We start from the raw sequence: 15,140 nt of genomic DNA on the forward strand, positions 1-15,140 counted from the left end.
TTTGGAGGGATACAGAGTTGACCACGGTAACAAGTAACTTTTGTACAATAATCTTGAGTGATGCTGGTTGCGCCTGAGGAGTTCCTAATGTGACTTTAGGGTGAACAATTTTACAAATAGAGGGTTAGAGGTTTATTTGTGGGGAGGATAATAAAGAGGGTGATCTCCCCTGCTCTAGGCACTAAAGCAATTAAATAAAACACCAGACTTGACACCAAAATATGGCCTTTGTTACTGGGAAGGACTAGTTGGTGGGCATCTCTTAGTACCAGAGGCAAATGGACCTACCCCACTTCCTTACCTGCAGTCTGGGTCTTGGGACTACCCACCTGGAAAAAAATCCAATCTGCAAAGCTCATCGTTTCCTGTGTCACTGCCTTCCAAACATTTGAGGAGAGGAGGGAGGACTAGGAATCCCTCCATTTACAGAATCTTTATTAGATTAGCCCATGTTGGGAGAAACTTGGACCCATGGTTGTTGCCATCTGAGCAGGTAATGTCCACCTTCTCCAAGGGGAGAAGTTAAAGGGTGGGCAAGAGGAATGGAGACCTGAGGAGTGGAAGGGTGGCCTAGAGGCAATGGAGGATCTAGAGATGTCCTGCCATCACCCCTGTGATGGGAAAGCAGGAGCACAAGCCAGACCAGTCATACTGATCTACGACGGCCACCTTTATGTCTCCTGTATCTTAGCAACACGTATGCCTGATGTGGCTGCCTTGTTATTTTTGTTCACCTGCAGCTTCAATAACAACCACTGTGACCTCCACACCAGGTACAACACTGTCTCGTAAGCCATTAAGTGCTTCATCTTGGAATTCCATTCGTCAGACTAGGCTGTTCCATGGAAATTTTATCCCCAACACAGCCTCAGGAAGAACAGAACCAGGAGTCCTCTCCACTGGTTTTTAGGCTGCTTCTTCTCTTTTTCTACAGATACTTCTTCAACCTCAGCAGAAGTGACCTCTCCTTCAGGTAAAGGCTCTCTTGTTGTGTGGTTTAAATTAAGGACGTCAACCTCTTACTTGCCATATTCGATTTAGAAAATGAGCCCACATAAGGACCATTTTGACCACAAAGTAGACTGAGTGAAAAGACACACTGAAGTGTCCTTCCTCTCATTTTTAAGGGTCCTGTTTTCTCTATTCCTATATAGACGTATCTTCGACTTCAGTAGAAGTGGACACGCCCTCTGGTAATGTTTTTTGCCTGTCACATTTCTTAAGTTAAACATGATCCACTCTCCCCCCTTCTGCTAGACAAATGGTACATGGGTACTGAATATTTCGTTTGTGGTATAAGCCCTGATGTAAACAGAAGTCCCAGCATCCTTTTCACAGAAATGAAGCTTCATGTTCTCATCATACATCCGTAGTCACAGGAGTGGTCCCTCCACCAGGGAACGCCCTCTGCTTGTCACTCTGGTCTTGATCAGATGTGCCCACGGGAAGTGAGGGACTCCAGGCTTCCACTTGCTTGGTGGTGTGTGTTATGTTACGGGTGATGCTTTGACCCATCAGCATACCCAAATGTGAGAGAACTGGATCGTGATAGTGTTGGTTCTACCATTTGCAATTCCATCTTCTACCAAACTGTTGTTCAAGGCAAAACATTCCATTGTCTTTTTGCTGATATTTCAGTTTGATTTCTCATTGTTTCCAGATACAACTCCCACTCCAGAAGAGGCCTCTTCCCCAGGTATGCTCTCTGCTCTTTACCGTAGCCACCGTGAGTGACTTCCTTAGAAACCCCAGCCCGGCAGGAGCAGACACACCCAGAGGAAGCACCTCTTATTTCCCCAGGAGAGGTCAGGAGAGAGGAGAGAGAGAGTTCGGGAATTTCCAGGCCACTGGAACCAACGGTGGTCATGACCCTAAACATGGTGAAAGCAGATGCAGGGACAGGATAAGTAGGACAAAATAGCATTAGGTGTCAACCCTGGAGATGACCACTGGCGGTGATTCTCAAAAGTTGATGTGCAGGTGAACGGCCCGGACAACTTGTTAATGTGCAGATTTGGATTCAGTGGCTCCCGGTGGAGCCTGGATTCTGCACTTCTCACAGGCTCCCAGGTGGTGTCTATGCTGCTGGTCATGGGCCACATTCGGGGAGTAAAATGCTGAGCCACTACCCTTGTTTTGGAAGAAAATGCGACCCAGAGAAGGAGGAGACTTGCCAATGTCTCAGCTCAGGCAGTCATAAATATGGCAAACCGTGTGGCTCAAACGACAGAAATTTACTTCCTGCAGTTCTGGAGACCAGAAGGTCCAAGGTCAGGGTGCCAGCAGGGTTGATGTCTGGTGAGGGCCTCCCCTTGGGTTGAAGATGGCCACCTTCTCACTGTGTGCCTACAGGACCTTTCCTCAGTGTGTGCTCCCTTAGGGAGAAAAAGAGAGAGACAGATTGTGTCTCCTTATAAGGACACTAATTCCAGCAGATCAGGGCCCCCCCTTACAACCTCACTGTACCATGATTCCTTCTTCAGAGGCCCCATCTCCAAATACAGCCAAGTGGGGGGTTAGGGCTTTGCATGTGAACTTTGAGGGGACATAACTAAGCCCCCAGCAGTCACAGAGCAAGGCAAGCTGGGTCTCCCGGCTCCCACGCAAGGGTCCTTTCTGCTCCCAGGCTTTGCTGATGAATCTATGTGACTCCACCCAATCCAGCGGACACTGATCTCTTCAGGAGTGAGGCCTACTGCCTGCTTGCATTTTATTTCTTTCCTTTCTTTTTGATTCCCGGTTACTTTGAAGACATAACAGCGTAAAAGGCAGAGAAACCAAGTTTAGAAGCTGTCTCTCACTTAGATTTAGGGAGTGTCTTCCTCCCTGCCTCCTTCCATTCGTCCCTCCTTGCTTCCTTCTTTCCCTGTCCCCAACACGACCTCTACTTTTGGCAGGTTCCTTTCACTGGTCATGCTCACTAGCTCTTGACACTGCAGGAGGTGAGCTTTTCTTTGCAGACCCGGTTGATGGTAACTGGGTTGCTTTTCACACAGTCAGGTGACACTCATGCACTTTATTTTCTTTAGGAAAGCACGACAGCAGAATCACTTCCTGCCTCTCGAGTGCGAGGGCAGATGTGGTGGCCGTGAGACCATTCCCTTCCTTCTCCCTCATCCCTGTCCCCCTCACAGCACGCAGAGGGAATGCAACTCCCATATTTTATGCTCCCGAAAGGCAGAGTGCTGTAGGAAGGGCGTGCGCTTCGGGGCCTCCCAGGTCAGAGCTGAGGATGCTCCAGGCATGTCCTACAAGCTGTCCTACAAACGTCTGAGTCTCGACGTCCTCATCTCTCAAACGCTGCTACTACTTCCCTGGAATGGCTGTTGCAGGGATTCGAGATGTAAATTGTAGGACACGTCATGGATGCTCCAAATGGAAATTGCTCATCTATCTTGCAAAATGCCAACTTCTCACACACCCTTTGACTCCTGGATATGTGCGTCCACAGGATAAATAAGCAGGGTGGATTCTATTCCGTGCAGCTTGTGCGTCGGGCTTATTTTTCATAAACTTGTAGTATACAGCATAAGATTTCAATGACATCCAACTTGAGGGCTTTCTTTTCTTTTTTTATGATTTATTTAAATGCAATTAATATATAATGTATTATTAGTTTCAGAGGTTGAACGCTTTCTTTTCCCTGGAAAAAATTTCTCTCTCTCTCTCTTTTTTGGCAGCCATAAATCTGATTTCAACAACAGTGACATCATCACCTGGTAAAGATCACATTCCTGTTGCTTGATTAACCCTTAGTTTCATAGTAATTCACACAACCAGACTCTATCATAAAATTCATTGTTATTTTTCCTACCTTGCTTCCCTCTGTATATTTCCCGTAGATTTACACCTCTCAGATATGATCTTTCTCTTATCTAAACATTTTCCTGAGAAATCTGATTGGTTTTATTCATGTAATTGTCCTGATCAAATTATTTTATTCTTTAGATGTGTTTGTATTGACCTCACATAGGCCCCCCAATAAACATTTTTCCTACAAAATCTAATACTTTTATATTGTTCCTATAAACATTCTGTATATTTATAAGAACTTCTTTTTCTGGCCATTTATCAGATTATTTTCTCTTTGGAGAATAATGCCACTTGTTACATTTTGATAAGAAAATAAAACCTAGTGGACAGTACTTCTGTACCTAAACCTAAGGGGAAACTCAAAATTACTAATGCCTAAATATTTAGAAAATGTGTGGTTCTTTTACATATTTGAATATAAATATATGATTTTGAGAATATGCATTTTTTAAGCTGTTTTTCTCTTTTACAGTTACAGTTTCAGTTGGCGAAGACATGATTCCTTTACCTGGTAATTTGTATTTGTTTTAAGCACTTAAATTATCAAATCATTAATACTATTAGGGTCACAGTTTTTTTTTTCAAAGTCCCTGCTCTTTACAGAAAACTTTTATGAGCTAATAAGTATATATATGTGCAGACAAGGATGTGTACACACACACACACACACACACACATACACACACTTTTGTGGGTCAGAAGCCCTAAATTCACCTCCTGGAGCCTCATCCAAAAGATATTTGCCTTTGTTCATAGTTCAGACAAGCATGGTTATCTTCCTCCAATATCACAACAACACATTAGATGAGGAGCAAGCAACTGTCCTAAATCAAGATACCATAGCCACAGGGAAACCATGACCAGTGGTGCCTATAGCATTTGCTAAGTATCTTTTATGGGCCACAGAGAGCAAAAAGTTAGAAAGGTCACTAGCAACCACTTTATATGAAGACAAATTATTTTACACACATTTGTGGGTGTGGCACCACCAACACAATATAGATTTTTAAAATTATTTTTACTTTTAAAATCACCTGTCTTGAAGTATAAATATATACAATAAATTGCTCACATCTGGGAGATTCTTCTAATGTATCCAACTGTGTAACCACCACCACAGTCGGGATACGGAGCATTCCGATCACCCCAAAAAGTTCCTTCATGCTCCTTTGCATTAAATCCCCCAGGCAATCACTGTTCTGCTTTCTGGCACTGTGGATTAATTTGTTTTTCTAGAATCTCATATAAATGGAATCCAGTAATATGTTGCTCTTTCGTGTCTGACTTCTTTTGCTTAACAAACTGTTTTTGAGATTTGTCCATCTGGTCCCTTAATATTGGTACTTTGTTCCTTTGTATGGCTTACTAATGTTCCATTGGGTGGATGTCCCTCAATTTACCCTCTCCCCTGTGGGTGGGCTTGTGGGTGCTACCCAGTTTTTGTCCAGGGTGGAGAATGCTGCTATGTACAAATCTTTCAGTGCCCATCTGTTTTCAGTAAACACCTACAAATGGAATGCCTCGGCCACAGAAGATACTTTTTACAGTTCAAATGTTGGCTTTTATTCAGCAAAAGTAGAAGAAATTTTATGGGATAGATTTTCTTTGCCAAGTCAAGCCAGTGCCTCAACAATTCTCCTCCAGAGTGGGGTTTTTCCCATTTTGTTTTCTATGGGTTTTTAGTATTTTTGTTTAACAATGAAATTCTTAGGTATCTGGGCAACTAGGCTGACAACACCTGCCGATCTTCAAGGGCTTCAGTTAATGCATGTTGGACTTTTTATGAGAGAGGGAGTGCGACAGGAAGGAGGGGACGAGGAAGGGAGGGACAGAGAGACACAGAGAGAGAGGCAGCACAGGGCATGGAGGACTTCACTGCAGTGTCATTTCTTCCCAGGCAAGTGACACAGGGCAGCAGAGGGTGGCTATTGCACCTGTCACCCAGTCCCCTGACTCGCTCTCTCTTCTCCTGCAGATCCGGACCTGCGCCTGGTGGGCGGGCGCAGCCGCTGTGAGGGCCGGGTCGAGGTCCGCCACCAGGGCGTGTGGGGCACAGTGTGTGATGACCACTGGGACATTAGGGACGCCCGTGTCGTGTGCCGTCTGCTGGGCTGTGGTCCCGCACTCGCTGCCCTGGGACGCGGCCACTTCGGCCTGGGCTTGGGGCCCATCCTGCTGGACGACGTGCACTGTGTGGGCACCGAGGACGCACTGGGCCATTGTCGCCACTCGGGCTGGGCGCGACACAACTGCCGGCACCAGGAGGACGCGGGCGTGGTGTGTGCAGGTGGGTCCCCGGGGCTGTGTCCTGCTTCCTCTGCCAGCACTCCAAGGTCAAGCAACGACCTGGTGGCCAAGGCGCCAGCAGCTAGGATGGTGAGGGCCTATTTGTCACCTACTGCTGGGCTCAATATTTTCCTGGCACAGCCTTGTGGTTTTATTCATTGGCTTTGCCGAATTCCAATTCAGGGGAGTATTTGTGCTGAGATAGGGCTACAAGATTATGAGGTCGAAGGAAGAAGTGAGTGTAATACAATGATGAAGGACATACAACTTGAGGTGATCAGACCACAAAGACCCTTTTTCAATTTCTGACAAGGTCATCCAGGCACAGTCCTTGGATAACCTTCTTTACCTTGACCTGGCCCCTCAGAAGTCAGTACCCTACAAAATCCTGGGTTCTCCCTGTGTCCCTTTCATCCACAATTTGGCCTGCACCTTTCCTGGAGTACTTTTTATTACCACCTGATACCCCTCTTGGCATTCAGACCTCCAGAGGTTGACCCTCCCCTATGTGGAGTAGCACTTTCTTATATTTACCCTAAATTTACCCAGGTATGTTTCAAAAAGTTATGCAATTCTAGATTTGGTGAACAAGTCCGAGCTCCCTTTGTCTGTTCCAGCCTTAGTTTTTTACAAGTAAACAAAGGAATCTCTCCCAATGCTTTTGTCTTTATGCAGAAGCTATTCTTGTTTTGCACTGAAATGCATGGTAAATAGATTAACCATCGGGGTCCCCCAGAGACAGACAATCCTACAGAGAATCTTATAAGAGTCTACCTGGAGTCTTGAGATCCTTATCTCCAGATTCTCACTTTCACTGTGTCTATTCATAGTTCCAGTCATTCCTCCTGCTGTTAGGGGGCCCACTGGAAAGGGTAATTCATTTTCCATTCTTGGACTATGCACCATAGGGTTTGCTTTTCACTGGAAACAGTGACCAAAGGACCAGACAGAGGTCTGGGGCCAAGAATATCTGAAGGGGTTGAGTGAATCTGGCCAGCCACGCTTCCTGGGTTAGGCCCTGGCCCTGTGTTACTATCCTGCCTGGCTTCTGGGCTGGGGAGGCCTTTGAGAGCCACAGATTTCCTATGTCCAAGCCCGAGATCCCAAGTATGCCATGTGCCTGGGAAGGGACATCAACCAGATGCCTACAGACAACAGTGTTTATAACCTGCAAAGCCCGTATTTACTGTTCTCCTGCTCTAACAAATCTTGGTGTTGATGACATCCATATTCTCAACACTACTTCATACACACAGGAATCCCTCCTTCTGGCTCCATCAGGAGGCCCTTGTCCTCTGCATTGCCCTAGAATATTTTCAATCCATTGTTCTCCAGCTGTAATGGCTAAATTGAATGAGCCCATTTCTTGGCACTGAGTGTCTACTGCTGGCTACATCCTCCTCCTCCAGCGTTTCTGCACTACATGTCTACTGCTGGCTACATATTGCTCCAGTGTGTCTGCACAGCTGACATGTGCTTCTCACCCATCTCCCCATACCAGGTCCAGCTGCCTCTGCTGTACCCAAGGGCAATGGTAAGCTCTCCCCTCTGACTGCGGTAAGGGGAAGCTGAGAGAGCAGTTGTCCCGGGGATAAAGAACAGGCTTTTCTGTGTCTCACTGAGATCTCCAGCATCTCCATCTACTTGTTGGGCTTTCAGAATTTGGAGAAGAAGCCCCTTAACACCTATGCTCCCTACCCCTTTGCTCCCACTCTCTTTCCCCAAACTACCTTTCATACAAAGCCTCTGATAGATGTACGTTCAGCCTCGGGTGTCCTCAACATGGGAAGTGGGCTGTCCTTTAACCCTTTAGACAAGGCTCTGACTCTTAGACCGTGGGACGTGTGCCTGGGCAGGACTCCCATGATCTGGTGTGACTTTTGGAAAAGGAGAGACATAAAGTCGGTGGAAGTCAAATCAAGGGTAGAGCTTTGGTTGCTGAGCCAGCCCCCACCCAAGGCACCCTCCATGCTTTATAAAGTAAGCGCACACCCACATCGTGAATCTACATGTCCAGAGTACCAAACTGTCTTCGTGAGGTTCTCCCCATGCTCCTCCTCCTGCAGCCCGGCTCTCCTGCTTGCCTCACCTCTTCCAAGTCACCATTGACCGAGGCTATCTCCGGAGGCTGGGCTACTCCTCTTGGGACGTCCACTTAAATGATGAGCTGTGCCGCCCTCGAGTCACGGGACGATACCTGATCTTCAACATTCCCTATGGTCGCTGTGGCACCGTCAGACAGGTAACAAGCTGACAAGGTGGTGGTATCTCTGCGGATGGAGGCCAAAGAGAGAGAATTGAATTTTGGAAAATTAAACCACCTGTTAAAAATGCAGTAGGGACAGAGGAAAGGCTCAGTGAGACCTGGAGCAGGCACTAATTTGTCTGAAATTTTCCTTCCTTTTGGGAATTTGGAATACACAGTGAATTTGGAATACATAGGAACTGGCGAGTGCTGATGGATTGATGGATAGATCAACAGATGGATAGATGGATGGATGGATGGATGGATGGATGGATGGATGGATGATGTTCTCTTAGCTCTGAAGCCAAGCATTTTCCACAACATGCTTCTTTATTCACCTTCAGTTCACACCTACTCTGTGAAAGCCATGGTGCTGGGCTTTGGGGAGGACAAATGATCTATCTGACTGCTATGTTCTAACCAGGCAACTAGCTTTATTTCCCCATCTAGAAAACTTATATCCAGGACATGTGTGGATAATGAAATGTATACATTGATTACATGTTCTTTAACCACCAGTTTATTTCACAAAACAATGTCATTGAAGTTAAGGAAACAAGTAGACCCAGGATATAGGAAAAGCGTAGAACTACAAAATCATTTTTCTCAGTATATCCAACAATGTAATATGTTATACATCAGGATCTCCATGTTGTTCCTCTCTTCTTTTATATCCCTATTTAGACACACATGGAAAAACAGCAAACATTTGGCATTGTGGGAGGTTAATTCACTCAAAGTGACCACTCTGACTCCATACTTCACATTTTATCTACTTGGTTATGCAGATCATGGTCATTCTTGTCCTTTTTGCTCTGAAACTTCTAGGTTTTACCTCAGAGCTTTCTACCCCAGGAGCCATGCTGGAAGCCCCATAGTGTCTGGGAGGTGGGCACCCCGGAAGCTTCAGGCTGTCAGGACCCTGCAGCTGGCCTCTGTGGCCCTGGCTGGCCTAGCTCTCACAGCACTGGGCCCAGAGGACACAGCAGGTCAGGAACCACTCGGCATGACAGCCAGTCCCAGGCCACCCACTGCGAAAACATGCCAGAGAAAGTATGATTTCAGAGTCAGTGGATGAGCTACCATCTAGGTGCTGAGGTTGCAGCGGCCAACCACACCGACAGGGCTCCTGCTCCACAACATTCACATTCGAGAAAAAGGAGACAGGCACTGAGCAAGCGCACATTTGAGAATCATTTCACAGATGTTAAGAAGACAGCAAAGCAAGGAAGGGAATAGGAAATTATTTGGGGTAGAAGGAAGGCCATTTGGAATAGGGAGGCCTGAGTCTGAAGGAGATGCAGCCAGGTAAGGTAAAGCGAGAGGAGTGCCCAGGCAGGGGGCAGCTGGCGCCCAGGCCCCCGCAGCAAACTTGGAGGGCCTGGGGAAGGCGCTGGAGGCTGTCAGCACCAGGAAGCCCAAGGTCACCTTGGAAGGGGCAGGGCCACATGGCCTTGGAGTTGAGCTTCTCCTCTGAGCCTCATCTCCGCATTGGGTGAGAGTTGCTCCGAGGGTCAAGGGAGATACTGGTTCTTAGGGGCAAAAAAAGAAAAAAAAAATCTGTTTTTAAGGAGAAAGCATAGATATTCATGCAAGACATAAAGAATGTCTCTGTTGTATGAACATTTCAGAATGGGGGCTGGAAAGGGAGTGGGGAGTAGAAAAGGAAAGGTCTAACAGGGCAGATCTGGTCTGAGCTGCCAGGATGGTCTTCGGAGGTTCCGAGGCGGAGGTCAAGAACCTGAGTCCCAGGGGCAGAGCCTTCCTGAGCCAACGTCTCAGGCCAGGCTGAATCTCTGGGTGGCTTGCGGGGGCTGTGGGGACCAGGCCGCGGGGGGCAGTGGCAGCCTGCACAGTAGCCGTGAGCACCTGTTAGCCCTTCAATCAAGCTGGGCCAGACCCACCACTCACAGGGGGCCAAGAGATGGCAGAGAGGAGGGGGTACCAGCGGCCTGGCTCTGTGCTCGCCTGAGATGCCACGGCCGAGGGCGGGGGACGCGGGGGACACTTTGGCAGAGCGTGCCCGGTAGCCACTAGCCCGGGCCTCCCGCCACACCTTGTACCAGCACAGCTGGGCCCTCACGGGAGGGAAGAAGGGAGGCCAGGCTCACACACTCGGGGCTCCCTGCATGCACCCCACACTCCAAGGGCCAAGGACACAATGCCACCCCATCGTGGCATTAGGCACCCCAGACTGCGGGCCCGAGGCCTCCCACTTGTGCTCCTTGGCAAGCTGGCCCCGGCCGCGCACGAAGATGCATGCAAGGGAGCCAGGAGCCCCGGCCAGCCCCTGCCCTCTCGCCCCCCCAGGAAAGCCTCGGCTCCCTCGGCTACTCCAACTCCATCAGGGGCCGGACCCGGGGGCCCCCTGGCCGAGTCGTCGTGCGGCACAGGGTGCCTCAGCTCAAGTTCACCTGCAGGGCGGAGGGCCCATCTGCTGTTGAAGTCCTTCCTGGGGCTGATGTCCCCAGGGAGAGAGTTGGCTACGACGTATCCATATCCTTCCTCGAGTGGCCTTTGTCCCCGCCCATGAAGCACATGGGGCCGTACCCCGCCAGCCAGAGGGCGGTCTTCCTCCAGGCCACGCTGCACAGCCCCGACCCCAGGCTGAGGCTCTCTGTGGATACCTGCGTGGCTTCTCCCGACCCACACGACTTTACGACCGTCAAGTACGATTTGATCCGACAAGGGTAAGGGAAATGGAAAGCCGTCTAGGGTTGGCTGTTCTATTCCCGTGGCATTCCTGTGCGGCATCTCCGGCTTCTCAACTGGCAGCTCTAAGCCACAGCGCTGTGCAACACAGACCTCACCGTGCCCCAGAGGCACAGCCAGGGCTTTTGCCCGCCTCTGATCCCAGCTGGGGACAAATAGTCGTAGAGAGTCTAGACAACTTCCCTTGGATCCCCCAGAGTTCTGGGCAGAACCCTTGTTGTCTGGGACACTGCTGTCCCCTCTCATCCTTTCTCACCCGTGCCTCTCTTCCCTTTGTGTTATGACCTTATTGGCTCCCCATCGGTGGTTCAGGCTCTCGGGGCATCTGGTCTACCTCGGTGGGCTGGCGGGTTTTCTCAACCTAAACTCTTATAGTCGTGAGATTTATTCTGGCTCCTTTGGTTAAACAAAGGATTCACCAAGTTAGAAGTTTGGTATGACGTTTGCCTTTGTAGCTCCTCTGCCCCCCCTAAGAGGAGCAAACACTATGGACGGGCAATTGGTAAGCAGCGCAAAAGGGCAAAAACCCATCACTGCTGGCAGCTTTAAAGTGGTGAGAGCCACGTGAGAAACATCATCGTGGTGCCTGTTTCCAAAAGCCGGGGTGGGGGGTGCAGGGGGCAAGACACAGCGTCGTGCAGAAGTGGCGTGAGCCATAGCGCGGGAGGTGCACAGCCGTGGCATGAAACTGCTCCAAGGCTCTGAATGAGAACGCTCTTCCCTTTCAGTTCTCCTTATAAACAGATCAAGGAGAGAGGCACAGTTTGGTGCCGGAATGAAACAACCAAGGCTTTATCCTTCTGCTTGCTTTAGGGTTAAATTGCTCTTTTTTTCTCCAATTTCCTCGGGTAGAGTCTTAGCGATTTTAGATCTTTCTTCTTTTCCAAGTCATGCATTTGATTTACTTGATTTTGGTAAGTTGTATATTCATATTCACTTAGTTCGAATTTTTTTTTTTTAATTTGAGACTTTTTCTTTTACCTCTGGGTCACTTAGAAGTGTGTTGTTTCATTTCCGAATAAGAATTTTCCAGCAACCTTTCTGTTATTGAGTTCCAGTTGTGCTCAGAGGATGTGTTTTGTATGATTTCTTCTCTGGAAGTTTGCTAAAGGTGTGGTTTATGGTCCAGAATGTGTTTATCTCAGTGAATGTTCCACAAGGGCTTGAGAAGAATTGTATTCTGCTGTTGTTGGATGGGGTGTTCTATAGATGTCAGTCTAACCAATTGATGGTGCTTTTCAGATCATCAGTATCCTTCCTGATTTTCTGCTGGATTTCCACCCATTTCCAGTGGGTTTGTAGATTTCTCTTTGCAGTTGTTAGTTTTTGTCTGTTGTTACGTGTATATACGTTAAGGATTGTTATGTCTTTTTGGAGGCCTGATCCCTTTATTATTATGCAATACCCTTCTTCATTCCTGATCATTGTCCTGGCTCTGAACTCTGTTTTGTCTCAAATTAATATAGCTACTCCACCTTTCTTTTGATTAGTATTAGCATGGTAAATCCTTCTCCATCCCTTTTCTATGTCTTCATGTTTAAAGTTGGTGTCTAACTGGCATCAGTAATTGGGTCTCGGTTTTTCTTGTTTTCATCTACTCTGGCACTCTGTATCTTTAAATCGGCATATTTAGAACACTCATGTTTAAAGTGATTATTGAGGGGTGCCTGGGTGGCTCAGTGGGTTAAGCGTCCAACTCTTGATTTCAACTCAGGTCATGATCTCAGAGTTGTAAGATTGAGCCTCATGTGGGGCTCCGCACTGAGCATGCAGCCTGCTTAAGATTCTCTCTCTCCTTCATCCTCTTCCTCTCCCCACTGCGCTCTCTTTCTCAAATAAATATTTTTTTTAAAAAAAACAAGTGATTATTGATATAGCTGGATGAAAATCTACCATCTTGGTAACTGTTTTCTATTTGTTGCATTTGTTGTTTATATCTACCTCCACTCTCCTTTTGCTGCTTTCTCTGGTTTTAATGGAACATTTTTTATTATTCCATTTTATCTCCTCTTTTAATGCATCATTTATACTTTCTTAACTTTCTCCATAGTTGTGCTAGGGTTGACAAAACACTTTTTAAAATAATCTAAGTTTCATTTTCAAATAATACAACCACTACCTTTAATCTCCCCTTTGGGCAAAATAGAGTACCTTTGGAAGGCAACAGCTCTGGCTAGAATTTAATGACCTTGTTCATTTTTTATGATGTTTTCTTTAACTAGTACCTTCTATTTCTGCTCAAGAACAGTGGTTTTTATACTCATGGTAGTGTTTTAATTTTCTTTATAAAAGAAAGAATGGGTAGTGGGAAGAACTCTGTTTGGCATTCATAGGTCTGGATCCAAGCCTGATTTTTCAAGTCGGGGTGAATTCACACCATACTTCAAGCTAATGCTTGTGGCTGGGTTTTTTTTTTTCTTCTATCAGGTGCATCAAAGACAATACCTATGTCGACCTCCACTCCCACCAGAAGAACACGGCCCAGTTCAAGTTTAATGCCTTCAACTTTCTCAGCAACTATGATGTGGTCTATCTGCAGTGTGAGGTGGCTGTGTGCAAAGTGGGGGACTACTCCTCCCGGTGCTCCCAGGGCTGTGCAGGGCGGGGTAAGAGGGATGTGGGCCCTGTGGAGACCCCAGAAGAGCAGCCTGAGCATCTCCAAGTGGTGGGGCCACTGGAAATCCACAGAGGGACCGGTTGGAGGAAGACCCTTGTGTGATTTCTCAACTTTCCATGTGAATCTATCATTAGAAAGCAAAGCCTATTTCCTTGCAGCAAAGTAATATGTTTGACAAATCAGAAGTTGCCCACACAGCGACAGGTGAAAGAAACAGCAAAAGACATTCTCTCTGAGGTTTGTTGCTAAATAAACCTCTGATCATTAAGCTTGTGAGGAAATCACTCTCTTTGCAGGCTGGAGATGCTATGTTCTCTGATTCTTCACTACCAAGAACCTGACTGTTGTCTTAAACTGTACATGTTCTAAAGAACAGGGTTCTCTCTATATACCAAATTTCCAATTTAAAGATTTTATTTAATTGACTCCTTAACGCTTAGATGCTAGTAAATGGATCTTTTTGTTTCTGTCCCTTGGGTCGTGTGAGAATTTCTTTTCAGATATTGCTAAGAGTCTTAGGAAAAATAAACTAACTGTTGGGAAACCACTGCTTTTTTTTTTCTTTAACTCTACTAACTCGTTAGTTGAATTAGACACGTCAGTCATTTGCTCATTTACTCATAATGTAATCAAAACAAGCTCTTCTTGCCTATGTCAAAGGGAATACATTGTGCCTCGGCTCTGTTGGGTTTGGGTGACGGCTTTGACACTGACAGCAAATGAGAGTCGGAGACACAATCACATGAACCACCTGTGACTGCTTTCTGAGCTACCATGCACTCAATTTGGGTCCCAGATCCTCAAAGCTTTCTAGGAAACCTAAGAAATACACAGGAAGCCTGAGGAGCACAAGATGGTAGGTTCACATATCCCACACCCTCATGGAAAAGGGCAGCACTCACTATAAGGTTTCTTTGTATCTTAACAGAAACAGACCTGTGCTGGGCTCCATACCCTCAAAGCTATCTTTAAATAAACTGTCCTGGGGTGCCTGGGTGGCTCAGTCAGTTAAGCATCCAACTCTTGATTTCAGCTCAGGTCATGATCTCAGGGTTGTGAGATCAAGCTGCACTTTGTGCTCTATGCTAAGTGTAGAGCCTGCTTAAGAGTCTCTCTCCCCCTAAAAATAAAAAAGAAGAAGAAAAACAAATGGTCTTGGACACAGTCAATTTTTTTCACTTGTCAAGAAATATTCAATAACAACATTTAAAATAGGAGTCCTCAAGTCCAATAAATTGTTCCTATCTTTGTCATTCAATAGTATATACGAGTTGAGAACACAGTTTGGCCAAGTCCCCAAGGGAGGAGGGCAGGGTTTAGGGAAGCCTGGGAGCTAACCTTGAAGTCCTGAGCGATGAAAATCTGACCCATGACCCCAGGGCGGGCATTGCTTCTAAAGGGGTATGTCTCTGTCTCCAGATCAACAATCATCTGGATAAAAATAGGATACTGGCAGGTATTTTGATG

The 15,140-nt window shown here is 46.8% G+C and overlaps 1 protein-coding gene across 1 annotated transcript in view; it reads left to right on the forward strand.

Moving 5' to 3' along the window:
* Positions 1-14,208, forward strand: part of LOC486923 (deleted in malignant brain tumors 1 protein-like) — a 123,015-nt gene extending 108,807 nt beyond the window's left edge. The window contains 11 exon segments of the mRNA XM_038577983.1: positions 741-773; positions 935-973; positions 1,155-1,193; positions 1,661-1,696; positions 3,681-3,719; positions 4,286-4,324; positions 5,789-6,100; positions 7,601-7,633; positions 8,166-8,341; positions 10,655-11,034; positions 13,484-14,208. Of these exon segments, the coding sequence (XP_038433911.1) occupies positions 741-773; positions 935-973; positions 1,155-1,193; positions 1,661-1,696; positions 3,681-3,719; positions 4,286-4,324; positions 5,789-6,100; positions 7,601-7,633; positions 8,166-8,341; positions 10,655-11,034; positions 13,484-13,775 (1,418 nt within the window). The 3' untranslated portion in view covers positions 13,776-14,208.
* Positions 14,209-15,140: the final 932 nt, after the last annotated feature.

Source organism: Canis lupus, chromosome 28 (assembly GCF_011100685.1).
Source record: "Canis lupus familiaris isolate Mischka breed German Shepherd chromosome 28, alternate assembly UU_Cfam_GSD_1.0, whole genome shotgun sequence".
Taxonomy (NCBI): Eukaryota; Metazoa; Chordata; class Mammalia; order Carnivora; family Canidae; genus Canis; species Canis lupus.